The sequence below is a fragment of the Ursus americanus genome, chromosome 2 (assembly GCF_024610735.1).
Source record: "Ursus americanus isolate L20-20 chromosome 2, mUrsAme1.1.p, whole genome shotgun sequence".
NCBI lineage: Eukaryota > Metazoa > Chordata > Mammalia > Carnivora > Ursidae > Ursus > Ursus americanus.
The window spans coordinates 53,519,791-53,538,439 of NC_142128.1; the positions used below are offsets into that span (position 1 = coordinate 53,519,791).

General features: G+C 45.7%; 1 protein-coding gene across 2 annotated transcripts in view; it reads right to left on the bottom strand.

The window, feature by feature from the left end:
* TGFB2 (transforming growth factor beta 2) overlaps positions 1–16,989 on the bottom strand; it is a 79,884-nt gene extending 62,895 nt beyond the window's left edge. Inside the window, exons 1-2 of one of the 2 annotated variants that reach the window (XM_045809620.2) lie at positions 15,620–16,989; positions 1,983–2,066 (exon numbers count right to left, since the gene is read on the bottom strand). In XM_045809620.2, the coding sequence (XP_045665576.1) occupies positions 1,983–2,066; positions 15,620–15,965 (430 nt within the window). In that variant the 5' untranslated portion in view covers positions 15,966–16,989. The remainder of the gene's footprint in view (positions 1–1,982; positions 2,067–15,619) is intronic. The other variant, XM_045809621.2, reaches the window with a different exon arrangement.
* Between the last annotated feature and the right edge of the window lie 1,660 nt (positions 16,990–18,649).

The following is an 18,649-nucleotide window of genomic DNA, read 5'->3' on the forward strand; positions in this document are numbered from 1 at the left end:
AAAATGCAGAGCCCCACTGCTCAGCAGTCTTCTGTGAAAGGTCTGAAAGGGGTCCGCAGGGTTTTCGCACAGGCCTGGAAGCTGGGTGGGGTGGAGGCCTCCCACTACCCAGAATCTCCGTGGAGTTTGTGCCCATCTCCCTTCCACACCCTCGGAGACACTCCTGATTTTCCCAGACTCACTGAAGAGCAGGGTGGGTTTCCAGTGTGTTTTCACCAAAGAAAGAAGGAGGCCTGCAGCCATTAAATGACCGAAAATAACCCCAAGCGAGGAGTGTCTGAGAAGAAAAACCACACAGAGAACCAGGGTAGGCCTCTCAACTTGTTTACTATGGGAAGAAAAGATGAAAAGGAAATTAATCCAAAGTAGTCACTAAGACAATTATAAAAATTAATGGGACAGGATGGCCAAGGGAAAGCAAAAGGAAGGCCAGAAAGTCTGGGGGCTCTGTGGTCTGGCGGAGGGCAGCGGGGCCAGACCTGAATTCGGATTCTGGCTCTGCCCCCCGCGAGTGCTATGACCGAGGACAAGGTATTTTCCTCTCCAAGCCACAGTTTCCTGACACGTGGGGATGGTCATCCCGGCCGTCCCCAACCCACTAACACGGAGGGGGGGGGAGGATCAGGACGTTGCATCTCTAAGTGCCAGGGACAGAGGAGGGATTCAACAAATGTTTTCCTTCTCTTATTCCCTTCCCTTTTCTTTTCCAAAAAGCTAGTGGGAAAAACATCACACAATTAAATCCTTGGTTTAGATAGTGAAATAAAATACAAATGTAGAGGTTGAAAACAAAATATAATCTGTCTCACGAAAGGGAAATTTAAAAGCATGGATTAAACCTTTTACTCTTTATTCACATGGCAGCTTCTAGCCACTTTTGTACATGAAAATAAACGTATAGTCTCAATAGAATCCGTTCTTTTTTGAGGAAACCCAGTGTAACCCACTGTAAATAAACTACTTTAATCCTTCATTCCTTGATTCCTAAGAAGCAAGGTTAGGCATGGTAAACTGCAGAGCAGGATACACCAGTGAACCAGATCTCTACTAAGGTAACAAAAACATTTCTTTTGTCCCTATCTGGGACCCCTGCCCACACTTCGCATCAGTATAATACAAACCTTCTTGGGGTCTCAAAAATGTGAGTGAACCAATGCCAGGATTGTGAGTCTATTTCACAATGTTCTTCCTGAACATGGATCAGGGACAACGGGGCCCCTGAGTTCTTAACTATCAGGATCACCTAAGTCCTATTCTTTGCTGGGATCTCACTGCCCAGCATACAGTAGGCTCTCAATAAAAGCTGACTGAATTGATTAATGTTCCAAATCAGAAAGCACTGAGACCTCGGGCTTCAGTGCTCCACGGCCGGACACGTGGCACTGGCTCTGAGGGGTGTGCACTTACTCTGAGGGTCAGGGCTCAGTGGCAAGCTCCCAGGGCGAGTCAGCCAAAGGCTTGATCCATGACAATCCATTCTCATGCAACCCAGAAATGACAATAGGAAGGTCACAAATAATGGCAACTTCCCCACAGGCCTCCCTCCAGAACTTCCACAGAAAGAAAAGCTCCTTCTTCCCCTTCAGTTCAGTACAAGAAACATTAATTGAGCAACTACTGTATGCCAGGCATAAGAACACAGATATAAAAGAGACACCCAAAAAGGACCCCCGATATTCTGGCCATACTGCTCAACCCTCCAGAGAGCATCGTCCATGGGAGTCAGCAGATCTGTATTTCAGACCACTGTGTCACCCCCGGAGCACAGCTCTCATGTACCCACAACCCATTCTTGCACATATGGCCATCGAGTCATCATTTACAGACTAAACATCGGGGGCATCTTTGTGACTGTTCAGCTACAAGGCTGCATTCCAGAACTCTCTTTGGCCTCTGACAAGTTCCCCCACAGGAGACAGACACTAAAGATGGACTTGATATCACTATGTCAAATGAGGTATAAAGCAGACAAGTGTACTCACCAAGGTACCCACAGAGCACCTGGGACTGTCTGGAGCACAAGCTGCCCACTGAGCCAGAGGGTGTTGTAACAACTGGGCAGACAGCTAGGAGTTTTAAAAAGCACAGTCATTAGCTATTTTACTGAGGCGATGCCTTGTACAGAGCTATACAAAGATTCAAAGTCCAAGAGGGCTCTCTGAATGTACTTATTCCCCCACACATATAAGGTCCCCGCTACTTGGGGACCAAGGATCCAGGAGGGATTCTGGTCCCAGATCTCTTGGCATCCCTTAACCAGCAGTCAGGCTCCTAAATTCCGTTTTCCCTTTAACACGGTCTAGCGTCAAAATCACAATGTACAGTTTATACACGGAAATGGTAAAATAAATACTGTGACTTATGTCAAAGATGAACAGGAAAGGCTTTGACCTCCTTTGACAAAAGACAGCCTACCTATTATGAATAAAACTCAATGTTTCGTTTGGTTGGCCTAGATTTCAGTGTCCTTAAAACACACATCATCATTTCTAACCTGCAGATGAAAAGTCCTTAAATAAGTCAAAAATACAAGTTTGGTGCTGCCCAGCTACAGTTTAAAAATCTAGGGCTGCTCAGGATGGATTAAACATTATCTTCCATGATAGTTATGACATCGTGAAATTTTGAATTTTTATTTCTTTGAAGTAACAGCAACGACATCTGGTATATTGCCCGCCATATTCTTATAAAAAAAAAAATATACACCAAAAAATACCTCCAATGGAAGAGAAAACACTGCTGAGTGTTTTATCTGGGGTCGAGTCAGTGACAGATATAGGATTTTTGCATAAGAAGATGTAGGTTGAAACCCCTGCTCTGTCACCGGTTTCCTGTGAATCTTTGAGCAAGTGCCGGGATTCACCCAAGCCTCAGTTTCTCTAAATGAAGCAAACATCATGCTCCCTCTGAGGGTTCTTAGAAGATCACGATGAGACAACATATTTAAGACACTGGCAAATAGAAGGTGATCTAGGGAGGTAATAATATTAGTTATGTAACTTCTTTGATAGACGAATCCCTGACTGGCTTCCAGGCCGGGGGTGAATACACTTCTTTCCTAGCTCTTTACGTGGATTTAACATCCAGGTACCTGCCGTTCACCTAGGGCATGTCTTCCAGAAGTAGCCTTGTCACTCTGCAGACCAGACTTGAGAACTGCTTTTGACAAAAGACAAAGGGCCTTGTGGAATCCTCTCTCAAATTTTTTTTTTCCATATCTGTGCCTTTTATCTCTTGATTTGAAAATGGACAAGGAAGCCCTTTTCCATACCCTGTGACTTACCGTCTCCAACATTCAGCCCACTAACAAGCCCCCCGTGACATGCTTTCATGCTTCTGTGGGACACACCTCCCAGTCAGAACTCTGTGTCATTGGGATTATGGGGCACTGGATGGCCCGCAGAGGCATGGACGAGGAAGGTCCCCTCGTAGTTTTCTGCAACATGCTGCTCTCATGTTGCCACCATATGCCGTTACCAGCTGCCATCTGCTCACATATGTTCTCACCAAGAAGCAACCATGTTGTTTATTTTTAGAGGCTCTCCACAGCCTTAACCCGGAGAAAATTCCCTCAAAGAACCAGTCAGCAAAGACAGGAAGCTACACTGGGTATAAACTGTTTGTCACAAGATTAGCAAGTCAAACAAAATCTTCTCATTCATATCTGACCTCTAACAAGAGATGCTGAAAGTTATCTTAAATAAAAATCTCAAAGAATGTAACCAGGGAAAGGCAGAATACGCAGAAGAAGTCGCTTGGTTAGCAATACTTTTTCTTCAGACTATGGCCCCGTGCTGTTCTTGGGGGGATTTAACTCCTTTTCCTGGGAAACAGCACCTTCTTCAGGCCAGTGGATGTTGTGGTGCAGAAGAGGGACAGTTCTAGTAACAGAATCCAGATCCCTGAAATTGCTCCGGGTCACCCAGGTCAAAGGAAGTCTGGGTGGGACCACAGCAAGGTAACTACTGTCATTTGCAATTTCCAGCAAGCAGTCCTCAAGTATGCCCCTTTGGTTTACTTTTACTATGCCATAAAGCTGTAGTATTAAAATCCATTCTTTCCTTACTTTCTTTTTTGGTTTTGTTTGTCTGTTTGTTGTTAAGCAATGCCAAAAAAGACAGCGCGCTCTGATGCTGATCCAGGGCCTCGGAAGTAAAGACCATGAATTGGGTAGAGATAAGTGATGCTACAGTGATTATTTAGACCAAAGAAAAGCAATCCGTGGTGTTTTCAAAAATCAATTTCAACAATCTACAGGAGTCAAGTGGCATTGTGGTAGGAATACACTTTTTTAGATCAGTGAGGCTTTGGTATATGTGAAATGCTTGATAAAATGTGAAAACCTATGAAAATCCAAGACAATTAGTTTTAGAGAAATAATCCTTTTTAGAAAGTACTTGGGCATTCACTAACTGATCATGGAGGGCTATCAGTCACAAAAGTCATAAGACAGAAATGCTCCTGGAACTAAAACTTTGCATGGGTCACTTACAAAATGTCTAAAAGACTATGATATTAACTATATAAGTTCTGAGGTTCACTTTGCCTGGGATAACACAGCTAAGAAATAAAGCAAGGAAACAAAACAAAAATGCACAGTGTTTCCAGAGTGTCTTTCTGAATTCCTGCCAAAGAATCACCTGGCCTTCTCATCAAGGCCCACCTGAAAACTACTGAATCATAATCGGGATGGAGGGTAGGAGACAAAGATTTGGGAATCTGCATTTATAATAAGCACTACTGATGATATAGGGAATTCCTTTGCATGGTAAAATTTGAGAAGCTTTGGTATAGGCTTTTGTGACTTACAGCTTCAAAAAGGCCTTTTATTAAGATGAAATCAGAGAATGAGACAAAGCATAAGAGACTCTTAACTAGGGAACAAACTGAGGGTTGCCGGAGGGGAGGTGGTAGGGGGCTGGGGTAACGGGGTGATGGACATTAAGGAGGGCATGTGATGGAATGAGCACTGAGTGTTATATGCAACTGATGAATCACTGAACTCTACATCTGAAACTAATAAGACACTATATGCTAATTAACTGGATTTAAATAAAATAAAATAAAATATTTTTTAAAAAGGCCTTTTACAAAATCTCACTTGACCTCAAGACTATCCAACCAGGTGGATTGTTCGGAGTAAGCAGGGGTTTTGTGTAATGTGAAAGTGTCTATAAGATAGAGAGAAAGTCTTTCTCGCTGCTACAATATCGTAAACATAATTAAATGCCATTACAAATGCTCCAGTAAACTCTGTGTCGGATTAGTCCCCTTCCTTAATCCCTCCAAACCTTCCCTACAGACATTTCTCTCGGGATGGTAGCAGGTCCATCAGGGGGTCCTATCATTTCCTCCCAACACATACTCCAGTGAGTTTCTACTTTACTTGGAGAATTCCCAGCAAATGTTACTGAGAACAGGCAAGCTGGTGATCCCAAATACATAATGACTCGGGGTCAGCTTGGCTCAAGATCTCCCTTCTAGAACCTGGACACTAGTGCCAAGAATTAATGAAATTAGACATGACTCTCTACACATAGTTTCATTGCTGATGGTGATATTTTGTGACACTGGAATTCTTCTGAAATATCTCTCTCTAAGACACACTAGCACCAGTCACCTCATTCTATGGGGGAGAAAAGCACAAGTTTAGTGGGTGAAACAGCAGCAGCTCAGGATTGAGTTCATAGGTCTGACCATTAACGCCCTTAACAGCCAAAGGTTTTCTACTGCAAGGAGGTACAAATGAATGACTAACTTACTAACTTACTATTCAAGTCACCATGATTTTTTAGCAGACATATCTAAAGGTGAGAACGGATGCTTCAGAACCTGAAGAGCCGGCCAAAATTGAGCTCTGGTTCTGCTTAGCTACTTCCGGCTAAAGCCAGGAACTCCGCTCGCTCCTACCTCTGTTCCTTTCTCATTAACATCCAGAGCCCCAAATGCCAAGGTATGAGCTTGGATGTGGAAACATTTCCCCTCAGAAAGTCCAAACAGACCTCAGAGGGGACAATTTCTTTAGCAAATCACCTATCTTCTGAAAGAAAAAAAAAAAAAAGTCCTCCACCTGTGATTTTTTTTTTCCCCCTCCTTCTGAAGTGGAATCTGAGTAAGTCATCCACTTTTTTGGGGGCTTGGTCAGCCAGCATCTTACTTGCAAGAGTTTATTATAAAGCAAAGAGCAACAACTTCTATGGTATGGTCATTAAGATGTCAAAGCAGAAGTGAAAATGAGATTAAGCCAATGGATAGGAAAATAAATGACCAAAGAAGAACCAAACCCCCAGGTGGAAGGAATGGAAGGAATGACAAGAGTCCCTGCTGCATCTGGTATAGAGAGAATAACCGCTGATGAACTTTGTCTAAAAAAGCATTTAATTATTAACACTGAAATGTATCCAAAACTGAAACATTAAATGATACTTTCCCAAAAATTCCCACTTAGGTTTTGACAACCATCAATATTTTCGTGCTCTCAAAAGACACGAAAAAAATGCACAGTGTTCTCTTCTAGATGGTGCTTCCATATAGATCTGCAAAGGCCACTGGACCTGCGGTCATTTCAGTGTCTTTCTCAAAAAGCAAACTTTGCATTCCCGCTCACCAAGATGAAGTAACAAATAAGGACTCTTACAACAGCTTCAAGTTATGAATGAGTAGTTATTTGTGAACTAGCTTGTCAAGACAGATGTGGTATTTGTCAGTGTGGTGTGGGTTAGATAGAGAAAGCCAAATGAACAGAGCCAAGGTCTAAGTCACAACATTTTTCTTTTTCTTTCAGGAGACTGGAAAGATGCTACAGTATTTCCTGAAACAAACAACATCTCCAAAAAAAAGCAGTCATAGTCTCAAATAGCGGCCCTAAGGCTCTTCTTTCAGAAACCCAGTGTGTTCCCTCCAGGAATAGCCTGCTTCCCAATCCCCCACACGTAGGCAGCAAGCAGGGCCTGAAGGAAGAGGGGCACTCTCCCCGTGAAACGTGGGGAACATGCCAGCAGAAGGGCAAACAGCTGCCTGGGGAGCTCTGAAATGCATTCAGACTATTTTCAGAAGGTTTGAGCTTCACAACCTCCAGAAAGCATTTTCCATTTGCCTGAGTTCCTCAAATCCTTGTGGTTAAAGGAGTATCTAAGCCCCACGTTTCCAACTTGTCAGGCAGTAACATATCCAAGGGCTCATTTGAGAGAATGAAGGGATGGTCCTGGCCCACAAATAATCGCTTTCTCAGCACCAGGAGGCTTTCCCTCCTTCTAACAGATGCGAAATCCAGTAAACTCAACTCCTCTTGGACAGCGATGTTTTCTCACACCAGTGAATGGCCTCACTCGGCCGCCCCAGGAAAGCTGGACGCTACCTCACACAGAGAACGTCTTGCACTGTTAACAACCACCCAGGGCCTGGTGCGGCCTCTCCTCTCCGCTATCACCTCCCACGTTTTCATTTCCTCCTCAGATCCTTTGCGGTGACACTTGACCACGTTCTCCTCTTCCTGTCATCCATCTTCCTCTTTGAGACTTCTACTCCCTCATGTCATTTTGTTGCTAAGGTCTTTTTTTAAAATGAATCACCTGACAGCTAACAAACTGTTGTGGCCGGTGCTTGGTTATGGAGGTGAAATGAGGTCCACCACAGTCTAACTTTGGCTGCCTGACCTGGCTCAGCCTTAACTCCAAATGGCCTGGCTTCTTTCTCCACAGACTCTCACTGGAGGAGGTTGGGGGGGGGGGGGCGGGGACAGAAAACCTGTGAGAAGGGCTGAGCCAGGCCCAGAAGCACATTACCCAGAAGCACCCTCTGCACGTTAGCCTGTTAGGAACAACATCCCCTCCTTCCTTTGCTGGATTTCAAACCTTATAACCGAGAAAGATAAAAAGGTGACTGTTGTGTGAGTCATATGCATGTTTTAATATCGCTGAAATATAGATCCTCTCTACTAACTAAAACAAAACCACTTTTGAACAACCGCCATAGGCCTGGAGCAGGGTTTCTTGTCTTTGGTGCTACGTCTTCCCCTTCAGTCTCTGAGACTCTTTTGGTGCCATTCTGTTTTATTTATACTCCTTCTTTTCCTTATTGCGTCCAAAGCCCATGCTCATTGTGCCACTACCAGCCTGCCTTCCCAAATAAATTAATTGTCTGAAAGAGATAGGAGGAATCCCCCATCAAGCAAACTTATCAAAACTCTTGTGAAGAAATGGTTGCAGTTAACGACCAAACCAGGGATCTGATAAATCATAATTTTTGTACCAACCAAATAGAGTGAGGAAAGTTGCCTGTGTTCAAGGCAGGGAAAGAGACCCAGGGTGGTATCCAAGCCTTCAGAGGTATATCGCCTTCTGAGGGAAAGAATTCAGAGCGTAAGGGTGTAACTCCTGGTAGGAGAGGAGCGACACCATTCTTACATGGATGCACTACAGCATTTTGCCAGAGGACAAGGAGACTCGTGCTCTCCGTTTCCTGGTCTCTATTTTAGGGCCTTGATTATTTGTGGTAACTAAGAGCCTTACCTTCAATAAGCCATCCCCGATTGAAATAGCTGTGTCCATGTCCTCACATGTCACAGGGAAAGTGCTAGTGTGGCCTCTACAGGGTTGCTTCTGAGGATCAATGAAGACAAGCAGGGATAATATTTAAGACTATGCTTGACACAGTCAGTACCTAGCGAAGGTTAGCTGCCATCATTATCCTCACCGTGACTCTCTTCATTGTCTGTTAAACTGGAAACAGGAAATGGAGGGGTGTGAGAAACCCAGTGTTGCTGTAACCACAGCGATATGATCCACCAGGTACATTCTCCCTGATAACGAAGGTGAGTCGATGTCATCTCTCTACAGCTCCTGGTCCTGATGCTTAGGAACCACAGAGCCTTTCGTCCGGTGGTTCCCTCTTATTCTCTAAAGGGAAGCGCTCATTCAGTTATGAGGTATGTATGAGCAAATACAATGCACTAGTTTCTATGACAGTCCGCTCCTGTTCCGAGGCAATTTACAAACCAGCGAAGAAGACAGCTGGAGCACGGCTAGATTTTACCGACAGCAGAAGAAAAGAGGCTGCTTTAGAGATGAGTATCAGTCTTGGGGGAATGCAGAGGATGAACTGATTCACATGACTGGGAAAACCAAAGGTTTTGGCATCTGACGAAACCTCAAAGGATGTTTAAAGGTGTTAAAAGATGGATCTTCAATGGAAGAAACAGCAGAGACAAAGGCCTGGAGGCACAAAAATAAATGAGCCATTTGGATAAAGGTAAAGAAGGTGATGTGGCTGGAGTGTCGCACGAGTGGGATTTAGCAGGAGGTGGGGCTGAACAAGGAGGGGCCAGACAGGTCTTGGATGTTGTCTAAGAAACCTGAAATCTTACCTAAGAAGTCTGAATTCCCAAGGTCTTCTTATATGAGCAGACAGGACTAGACATGGTGGGTGGCCAGCCCTTCCAGTCTATGCTTCCAGTCCCCTAAGTGGCAAAGGTCTCCTAAAGACCAGTCCAAGGGAGCAAGGGAAATAGATCCACTGAGTAGCACCTCCAGAGAAAAGAATGAAGTGCCTTCTGACTCCAGGCCGGTAGTCGTGGTTCTCAGAGCATCACTTTTAATCCCATTCTACTATCTCTAAATCACCTCTCTTTAATGTGTCTTACAATCGATGGCATGTTATAATTATCACTGATATTCCTTATTTAGTGGCACACAAAATAATGGCGCATCTTAAAATCAGTGCTGCTTGAGATTCAGTGAATAACAGCTGCCAAGATGGCCTACCGAGTGCCACATGCAGAGCCAGGTGCTTCTTTACGCCTGTCATCCTCGATCCTTTACAACCCTAGGAAACAGGTACCTTCCCCATCTTTAAGTGAACTGGATGAAGCCGGGTTCAGTGAGGCGAACTGCCATGCGTGCAGATATTCTAGAACAGTGAAGAAAAGGCAATTCGGAGACTGTGGGGGAAGAGGTCAAGCCGGAGTCTGATGCAGAGCCAAGGCCACCCAACCGACCAGGGCACAAGGTGGAGGTCACCGGGGCGCAAGGTGGAGGTCACGGTGCGGGCCAGCTCCACACCCACTTGCGGGTATCAGAGGTTAGGAAAGAAAACAAATGACCAAACAAAACCCCGCTGCGCTTGCAGCGCGAGGCGGCTTTCTCAACAAATGACCGAGGCCAGCTTTCAGCCTAACCAAACCCATCGAAGAATCCTTAGCATGCTATTGAATTTAAAATACCTGGAGAACACTGAATTCCTAGGTTTAAAACTATCTTTGTTTAAAGAATATTAAAAAAAAAAAAAGCACGCCATATGGTTTCACAATGACAATGGAAACATGTGTATCTGGGCCAGAGGCACATCGCATCAAGCTGCTCCGAATCCGCAGAGGAGAACAGCGCCCGCAGCACAAGGGCTGCCTGCGGAGAGCGAGCACATCTGGCCACTCCAGAGCCTCTCTCCGGATCCGGCAGGGCCGGAAATGCGGCATCAAGACCGCTGAACCGGCTGTTCTCAGAGCTCCTGCACGCAGTCTCCACCTTACCGCCCAGACCAGAAAGGGGGGCGGGGGAGGGGCGGCCGGGGAGGGCGGAGTCGGACTGAGTCCCACCCGGTGGTCGGTGGTCGCGCGCACGGTCGCCCAGGGCTGGGCTCCTCCACTCTTGTTTCCCTAACCTTCTAAAAATGCAGCCTGCAGTGTGTTGTCATCTCTGGGCGAAGGCCTAAGAGTCAGTGACCTCCTCGGTGCTAACCCAGATTTGATGTGGGATCAACAGTGAGTCATTAGCCCTTTTTTTCGCGTCTCCGTTTCCTCTAGGAAAAATGATCTGTCATTCTTTCATATCTTTATATGAAAGATGCTGCGACTAGGTTACATCAGCGTCTTCTCACCAGGGAAAAGTCGGAATTGACAGAGTGCAGCTCCGTGAGTAGACCCCAGGGGTCGCTGTGGAGACACAGAGGGCTCCAGGTCCCTGGGCCAGGTCAAGGGGTCCCCACCTGCCCCTCTAGCCGCACAACGCCCAGGCTCCGCCGGAGGGGGACTCCTCAGGAGAGGCTTGCATTGAGCTGCTCTCACTTGGCAACAAAGCCTGCCCAACTGCTTCAGTTATAAACAGTATCCTTCTCCTAGTCTTTGAAAAGTATAAGAAGGAAAGGAGAGGAAATACTGAAAGAAGAATGTGACCCAAGTTTACTGGAACCACAGTTAGGCACTAGAGTTAGTACAAGCAATGATATAATAAAACTGCAGAAGTTGAAGTTTGGTCTGTTGTGTATTAATAACTCAATCATTGTAGAAGTCAAGGGGTCAAATCTGATTGTCTCTGATTTTTCTCTTTCTCTTTTTTTCTCACACATCCTCAAACAGAGAATCTTAAAAAATAAAATCCCTGGATATAAAGCAAAAATACTACTATGTTCCAGCAATTCCTAATATTTTCCTTCATTGGGCAACTGGCCAATAGTCCAGCAGTCTGTATACGGAAGGACATGTCCATGAATAGAATCTTAAGTCGAATTCCCTAAAAACCATAGGGCTATTGGTACTCATTCTACATTCCATGATTTCACTTGCAAAATTACAGGGGAAATACAAAAGGAGATTGCTAGCTATTAAAGGTTTAACAGTCGTGTGAAACAATTACAAAGGAGACCTCATTGTGATGTTTCAGGCTGTATATTTTGGTTCATCTAATTCAATATGATAGAATAAACCAATACAATTATTTACTTTCTTCAGTTGTCTAGGTTGGAGACCCCACTCCTTGTTTACATGAACTGCTTATTTTCCTTGCAAGGAAAATCCAAGACAATTCCTCACTTCTTTTTTCTCTGTTCTGACTAACATCACATTGCTGCTGACTGAAGTTACTGATGGGTGGGGCAACAACATCATTACTAGGCTAAATAAATGAATGGGAAGTTTTGAGGTCTCCAATGTAGGTGCTTGAAAATCACAATAATAAAGTATACACCACACAAAATGGTCCAATTCATACTCCCATCTAATGAAGATAACTTTCCGATTATCTTTCTATCCAATGCTCTCATTTTAATCTCCTTTTGATCATACAGATATTTGATTCTTAGGGTATTACTTTTAAAATGATACTCCTCGCAATAATTTGGTAACCTAAAATAGATACCAGGGTTACAGGGTTTCTCAACATGCACATTACTGACAATTCTTTGATGTGTATGCTGGTAGTGATGAGTGGAGGGTAACTGTCCCGTACATTCGAGGATGGGTAGCACCCGTCCCTGGCCTCTCCCCACGACATGCCAGTGGCACGCCTTCCCTACCAGACATGACAGCCAGACATCGCCACAGGTTCCCTGGGAGGTGGGGGCGAGGGCAAAATCACCACCTGTTAGAACCCCAACACTGCCTGGTTTGTTATAATGAAAACAAGTGAGAGGAAAGATAGAAAATGAAACTTTGTCTCCTTCTTTCTTTCTTTTTTTTGATTGTCCAAGCCTCTACAGATATTAACTGTCCATCATCGGGATTCTCACTTTAGTGAATGGAATCACTCTCGAGATTTCTCAAGCTTTGTGCAGTGTCTTTCAAACAGATGTACCCTGAACTTCAGATGGCTTGTCAAAAGGACTAGGGCGTCCACTAATTCCCACTGGGTAAGCTATCAGTAAACCTTAGCATAACTCCACTTTGAGCCTTAAACTAACAGCATGTGAAAAGATCAATAGGAATAAATTCAAAACTAATCAGACCCCTTCTTTAAATGTTGACACAGTATTATTTATATCCCATAAATACCTTCTTGACTAAAATTCATCCTGCAAGATTGGCATCTGGCCAGTTCTATTCATATTTACTGTATTTATACAGTATACCGGGCCAAGGATAATATTTAAAACAAAATATGCCTAAGGGCATATACAATATCTCTTATATTTTTACTTTTAAATCTCCACATTGCTAAAAATATGTAGTCTGAACTGTATAAAATGTCCCACAAAGGGCTATCAGCGATCTGTAATGATATATAGCTCATTGAGTATAATTAGAGCATATTTGTAATATTTGAGCTGAAGTCACTCCCTGAACACTAATAAGCTGGTGGTAAAAAATGAACCAGTGATCTTTCCCATGCCTTCATCTCTGAGGCTTATGACCCTTGCCAGATTCACTGCAAGAAATGACAGGCACACTCCCTCCCTTCAGCCACTTCAGAGATGCCTGAGTTAAAAGTTGGGCGGAAAAGTCCTAAAGAGGGAAAGCTGGTATATAAGCCAATGCTGTACTTTCAGTTTGCTCTTTAAAAATATGGTGGAGTGATTTCTTCTTTCTTCCTTTTTTTTGGAAGGGTTCACTATATTCCAGTATAACTAGAAAGTGCTGGAAAATCAGTTAACCTACTTTCTATAAAATTATCCACAGTTCTTGCACAGTAGTACCCAACCTGCTCTTACTATGCTTTTCTGCCCCTAAACTTCCATAGAAGCCGGTATTCTTTGTATGAAAACGGAGAGCATACTTCTTTTATACAGCACTGATCAGATCTTTTAATCTATTCGGTGGCTGGAGGTGGGATGGAGTAGAGAATCCACACACTGATCTTAAATATCATCCTCTGAAATCCTAACATTCTGAGAATGTTTCCGGTTTGGGGATGATCATTATCCCGGGTTGGATCATCTGGGCTCTTTGGACTCAGGTGTGCTGGAAAGAACAAAGAATCAATGCCCTCTTGGGTAACTAGCTCTCTCCACACCTGTCTAATGATGAGGAAGAGATCAGACCTCCTGTCTGTTATAAAAGTACTGGCAATTCATTTGAACTTCCTCTGCACGTAAACATGGTTCAGCTTCTATATAACCTACTTTACTTGCTCGCCTGCCCAAATACCAGTAGAACGGATACACGTGCTTGAGAAAGCAAACTGACTCAACTCTCTGTTTGGTCTCAATCATTCTGGACCAATTACAGTGAACTTGCTTTCCTAATGTCTTCTTGGCTCCACCCCAGGGAGAAAACTTTACTTCCCAAGGGGAGTAACCAGGGCTGTGTGTATTTATCACCCCTGTTGTGGACGGTGCCTAATTACAATAATGAAACCATCCTGCTTGCCAGGATCTCCCACATCTGCTCTGCTTGTGGACAGAGAAGGTGCAGCAAAAAGAAAGGTGGCCAGGAAGACTGGCGGGAGATTCAGGGGCTGACATTCTAACACTGTCAAGTACAAGACATGGCAAGTCACAGAACTAGGATTTGTCAAACTAAAAATAAATATTAAAAAAGAAGAGCACCACCCTGCAATTAGAACCTCTAGGATAAAACTACTAAGATGGCCATATTATCTATTTAGGCAAGACACAGAGACTCTGTGAAGGCAGCCAGCAAGTATATAGGGCATGGAAAGGGGAGGAGAGAAATGGGCAACCAATGAAAAGTTTATGACTTGGGATTTGGAATAGCAAATGTTGAAGCTTTTTTTCTTCTTCTTCTTCCTGGTATTTAACCCTCTCAGGTATCACTGGATGCTGCTGCTTCTTTTTTCTTTCTTTCTTTCTTTCTTTCTTTCTTTCTTTTTTTTTCCCCCCTTAAGAACTTGGAAATCATTCTCAGCTAACTGTCCTCTTCCCTTCCCCCCAGAGGAACTGCACGATCAATCACTTCACTCCCGCTGCTACTGTATGCCAGCTGGTTTTGAGGACGCTGCCCTCAGATTAGCCAGTTCAAAAAAAAAAAAAAAACAAAACCGGGCTGTCTTCTACTCTGTGAGATTTAGGAAAGCACGGAAATAACTGCAAGGAAGCCTAAGAAAGCTCGGGGAGCCGAGGGCTCAAGAGTAAGAAAGATACGGTAAACCCGTAGAAGAATGATCTGCTCCACCAGCGATCTTAAGAAGACAGGTCTGAGGGAATTCTGAAAAATAACGCGAAGTAAAACACTTTTTAACATCGTCAGAAACGACGTTGCCCTTTCTACCACTCCAGGTGAAATCAAAGGGGGACGTGGTGACAAGATCTCGCCTTTGGGGAGTGTAAACACCCAGCTGTGGCAAGAGATGCAAAAATTGAGGGTTCCGAGGTATTTTTCGAGGGGTCTCCAAATCGGGTTTTGTCTTGGCGATGCTGACATTTTTAGGGGCCTTAGAGACAATAGGGAAGGCTTGGGGAACCCGCTGATAGGTCGGCCCCGGAAAGGGGCGCCTTCCGGAGAGGCTAGCTTTGAGCCACTTTTTTTTAACCCTTCGTGCGCCAATTCGGCGGGCTCCACGCCGCCCGCAGCAAAGAAAACAAGCCCACCGAGACGTCCCGGTTTAACTCGGCCCTAGGGAGCGCCTCTCGTTTGACAGAGGTGGGGGGCTGAGTCCTGGCTGGTGGCCGGGAAGAGACTTTCAGGGGCCAGAAGGAGAGCATTAACGCCTCGTACGGGACCGAGGCGTTGGGGGAAGGGAGACATGGAGAAAATCAAGTCGAAAGTCGCCAACTGCAAGTCTAGCGTTCTCAGGCACACAACTGGCAAAGAGGTGGGTGGGACGGAGGACCGGAGAGGGGGAGCGCAGACCCGGACCCGGAGCGGGAAGGGCCGTCCCTGGAGTCGTGGCGGCTCCGAGAGCCTCGGGCAGCGCTAAGCCTCAGGGAATGGAAACGAAAAAAGAGTACTTACTTTCCGAGGGGAAGAAGGGCGGCATGTCTATTTTGTAAACCTCCTTGGCGTAGTACTCCTCGTCGCTCCTCTCGCGCTCGCAAGCGGCCGCCCTCCGGCTCGCCTTCTCCTGGAGCAAGTCCCTGGTGCTGTTGTAGATGGAAATCACCTCCGGGGGGACTTCCTCGGGTTCGGGATAGTCTTCTGGGGGGCTGGTGAGCTTCAGCTTGCTCAGAATCTGCCCGCGGATCGCCTCGATCCTCTTGCGCATGAACTGGTCCATATCGAGCGTGCTGCAGGTAGACAGGCTGAGCGCGGCCGTGACCAGATGCAGGAACAGAAAAGCGCTCAGCACACAGTAGTGCATTTTTTTTAAAGGTGGAAAAAGTTAAAAAAAAAAAAAAAAGGTAAAAAAAAACTAAGAAAAAATCCCCAACAACTCTCAAGTACAGATCAGGTAGATTTTTTTTTTAATGCGAAACTTTTGCAAACAATCGAGAGTCAACGTCCAATAGAAAAAGGTATCTTGCTTGAATTCCTTTAAAAAGAAAATGCAAGTCGTTCCAAAAGTGGAAATATTAATACACGATGGGCAGGGGGAACCCTAACTATGGGGAGTAAGAAAAAGTTTTCTTGGAGCGACGAGATGGGGGGAAAAAAAGAGACGAGTGGCTATTAGGCAGGAATAAATTTAAGAGGAGGAAACGGAGTTCAGTGTGTCAGTTTCGGGTGCGGAGTGGCGGATCTGAACTCGGCTCCTCCAGCCAAAAGGGAAGAGATGAAAAGGTCCCGGGGCTGGCAGCTGGCGAGCTGGCGGGAGGGGCGCCGGGAGCGCTGTGCGGGGGGCCGCCGAGGCTGGCCGGGCGGTAATTTAGGTATTTAAAGAAGGAGCGGTTCGGCCCTGCCTTCCACTGCGGCGCTGAGAGCAGGAGCAGCCGCGGCTCCGGAGCCGAGAGGGCACACGTGTGTGAGCGTGTGAGTGTGTGAGCGAGTGTGTGTGCGCGCGCGCGTGTGCGCGCGCTGGGGGCGAGCCCGGCGCGCCGCGGGGAGGTGGCTGCGCTCCGCAGGGCGCTCGGGACTCGGTCGGGTCCTGCGCGGGCCGCGGCAGCGGCGGCAGAGGCGGCGACGATCCTGCTCCCGGAGCTGCGCGCGGTGGCCGACACCCCGGCCGGCGCGCGCCGACCCGCCCGGCTACTCCACGTTGTGCCGCCGCTCGCAGACGCGTCCAGCCTCCACCTCCCTCCTTCTCCTGCTCCTCCTTCTGCTCTCGCTCCAGACGCCAACCCGGCAACAGACGACCAGCTGCCGCCGTTGCCTTCAGCCCCGGGGACGCGCTGCCTAGGGAGTGTTATTCCTACGGGGGCTGCAACGGGGTACCTTGGACTCCCACCCTTTCCCACCCTCTCCTGGTTTCTCTTCCACTCGGACTTTCTCGCGGTGGGTAGGTGGGCACTTGGCACCCTGCAACAGACCCTCTCCTTTGCCTTTCTGCACTTTGTGCAGCCGGGCAACCCCTCACTTCGCTCCCGAATGGCTCCCTAGACCGTTATACTATGTTCTCCATCCCTTTCCCCGTGTCTCCGTCACTTGCATTCCTGCTCTTCTCTGTATTCCTTTTTCTGCCTCTCGCTACCTCTCCTGTCTGCCTTTCTCTCCCCTCTTTCTCTCTCGTCGGGAGGTTCTGGAGCTCCCCTCGGAGCGAACCTTCTGCTGCCACCAGATAACATCACGATCTTGCCCGGGAGGAGAGATTTATAAGTTCTCTCTGAACCACGTGTTTGCCTTCAACAAAGTGACGTGCTAGGATTACAGTCAGAAGTCCTCTCGTTTACTTAGACCACGAGCTCTCCCTGAACCGTTGAGGGGGTGTGGAAATGAGGACGGCTGTGGGGAAGGGAGGGAGGACGTGGAGTGTGCGCCCTGACAACAGTGATTTATGGTATTTACTTTATATAGTCATTTTGGACCCGTCTGTTGAAGGACAAGCTATCAAGCCTCCCGTTTTTACTTAGTGTGGCTCACTCACAGCCTCCCAAACTGAATCACTTGCTCTAGAAAGTCTTCCCTTCTGTATTGTACTCTCTTTCTCTCTCATGTGAATGAGCGTCAAGTAGTTTACTCAGGATCCCCCCAGCCCTGAGACATGCTTGCAATCTAAGATTCACCTCCTACCTTTTTAGTGGAATCATTTTCTGAGATCCCGTAACATTAGGCTAGTACCTCTATCTTAAAGCTTATCTTACTATGGTTTGTTAAGTTCACATTTGACTGTGAACTGCATGAAAACATGAAAACAGAGCCCCATCCTTTTTATCTAGAGAACGAAGTACACTTACTTGTTTCGCTGTTTGAATGAATTAATGAATACCTTCTTAATTTGCTGCCTATGCCACTTCTTCATATGGCTTTCTCTTCCTCACCTTCTTCCCCATCTAGACATTAGCAACCAACTTCATTCTTTCCATAGCATATACCCAGGAAGCTGGAATTTTAAAGTGATGTCTACTGTTATGCACTACACATTACTTGACATTTTCTATTTCAACCTAGTCTCAATTAGATGAGTCCAAGAATGATTCTTGCCACCGTTCACTTTCCCCTTTGTCTTTTATTTTACTTTTAAAGGTTACTCAAAGTCAACATTTTCATTTCATCATGACTATGGCCATACTGACTGGACAGATGATTTAAAGTGGAAATTCTGTTGAGTTTTCCCCCAAACTCAAAGCCTCTATATTATCCCCTAGTTCAGATGTTTCTTTTCCATAATAAGTGGTAGAGCTGCACTTTACAGTCAGGATCCAATGTGGATCCTGTGGACTTCTAAGATGCCCTATGTAAACTGGAACCAGAACATGTCTGACAAACACGGAGGCCATAGTGAAGTAAGTTTGGGAGATAATGGGTCCCTGTTGCTTCTTGCAGATTCACAATTCCCATCATCACGTTAAAGGCTCTGAAAATCTTGCAGGGAAAAAAAAACAAAAAACTGTTCAGCTCTAGCATATTCTGAATTCCCTTGAACATGGAATTCTTTATCAATTAGGGCAC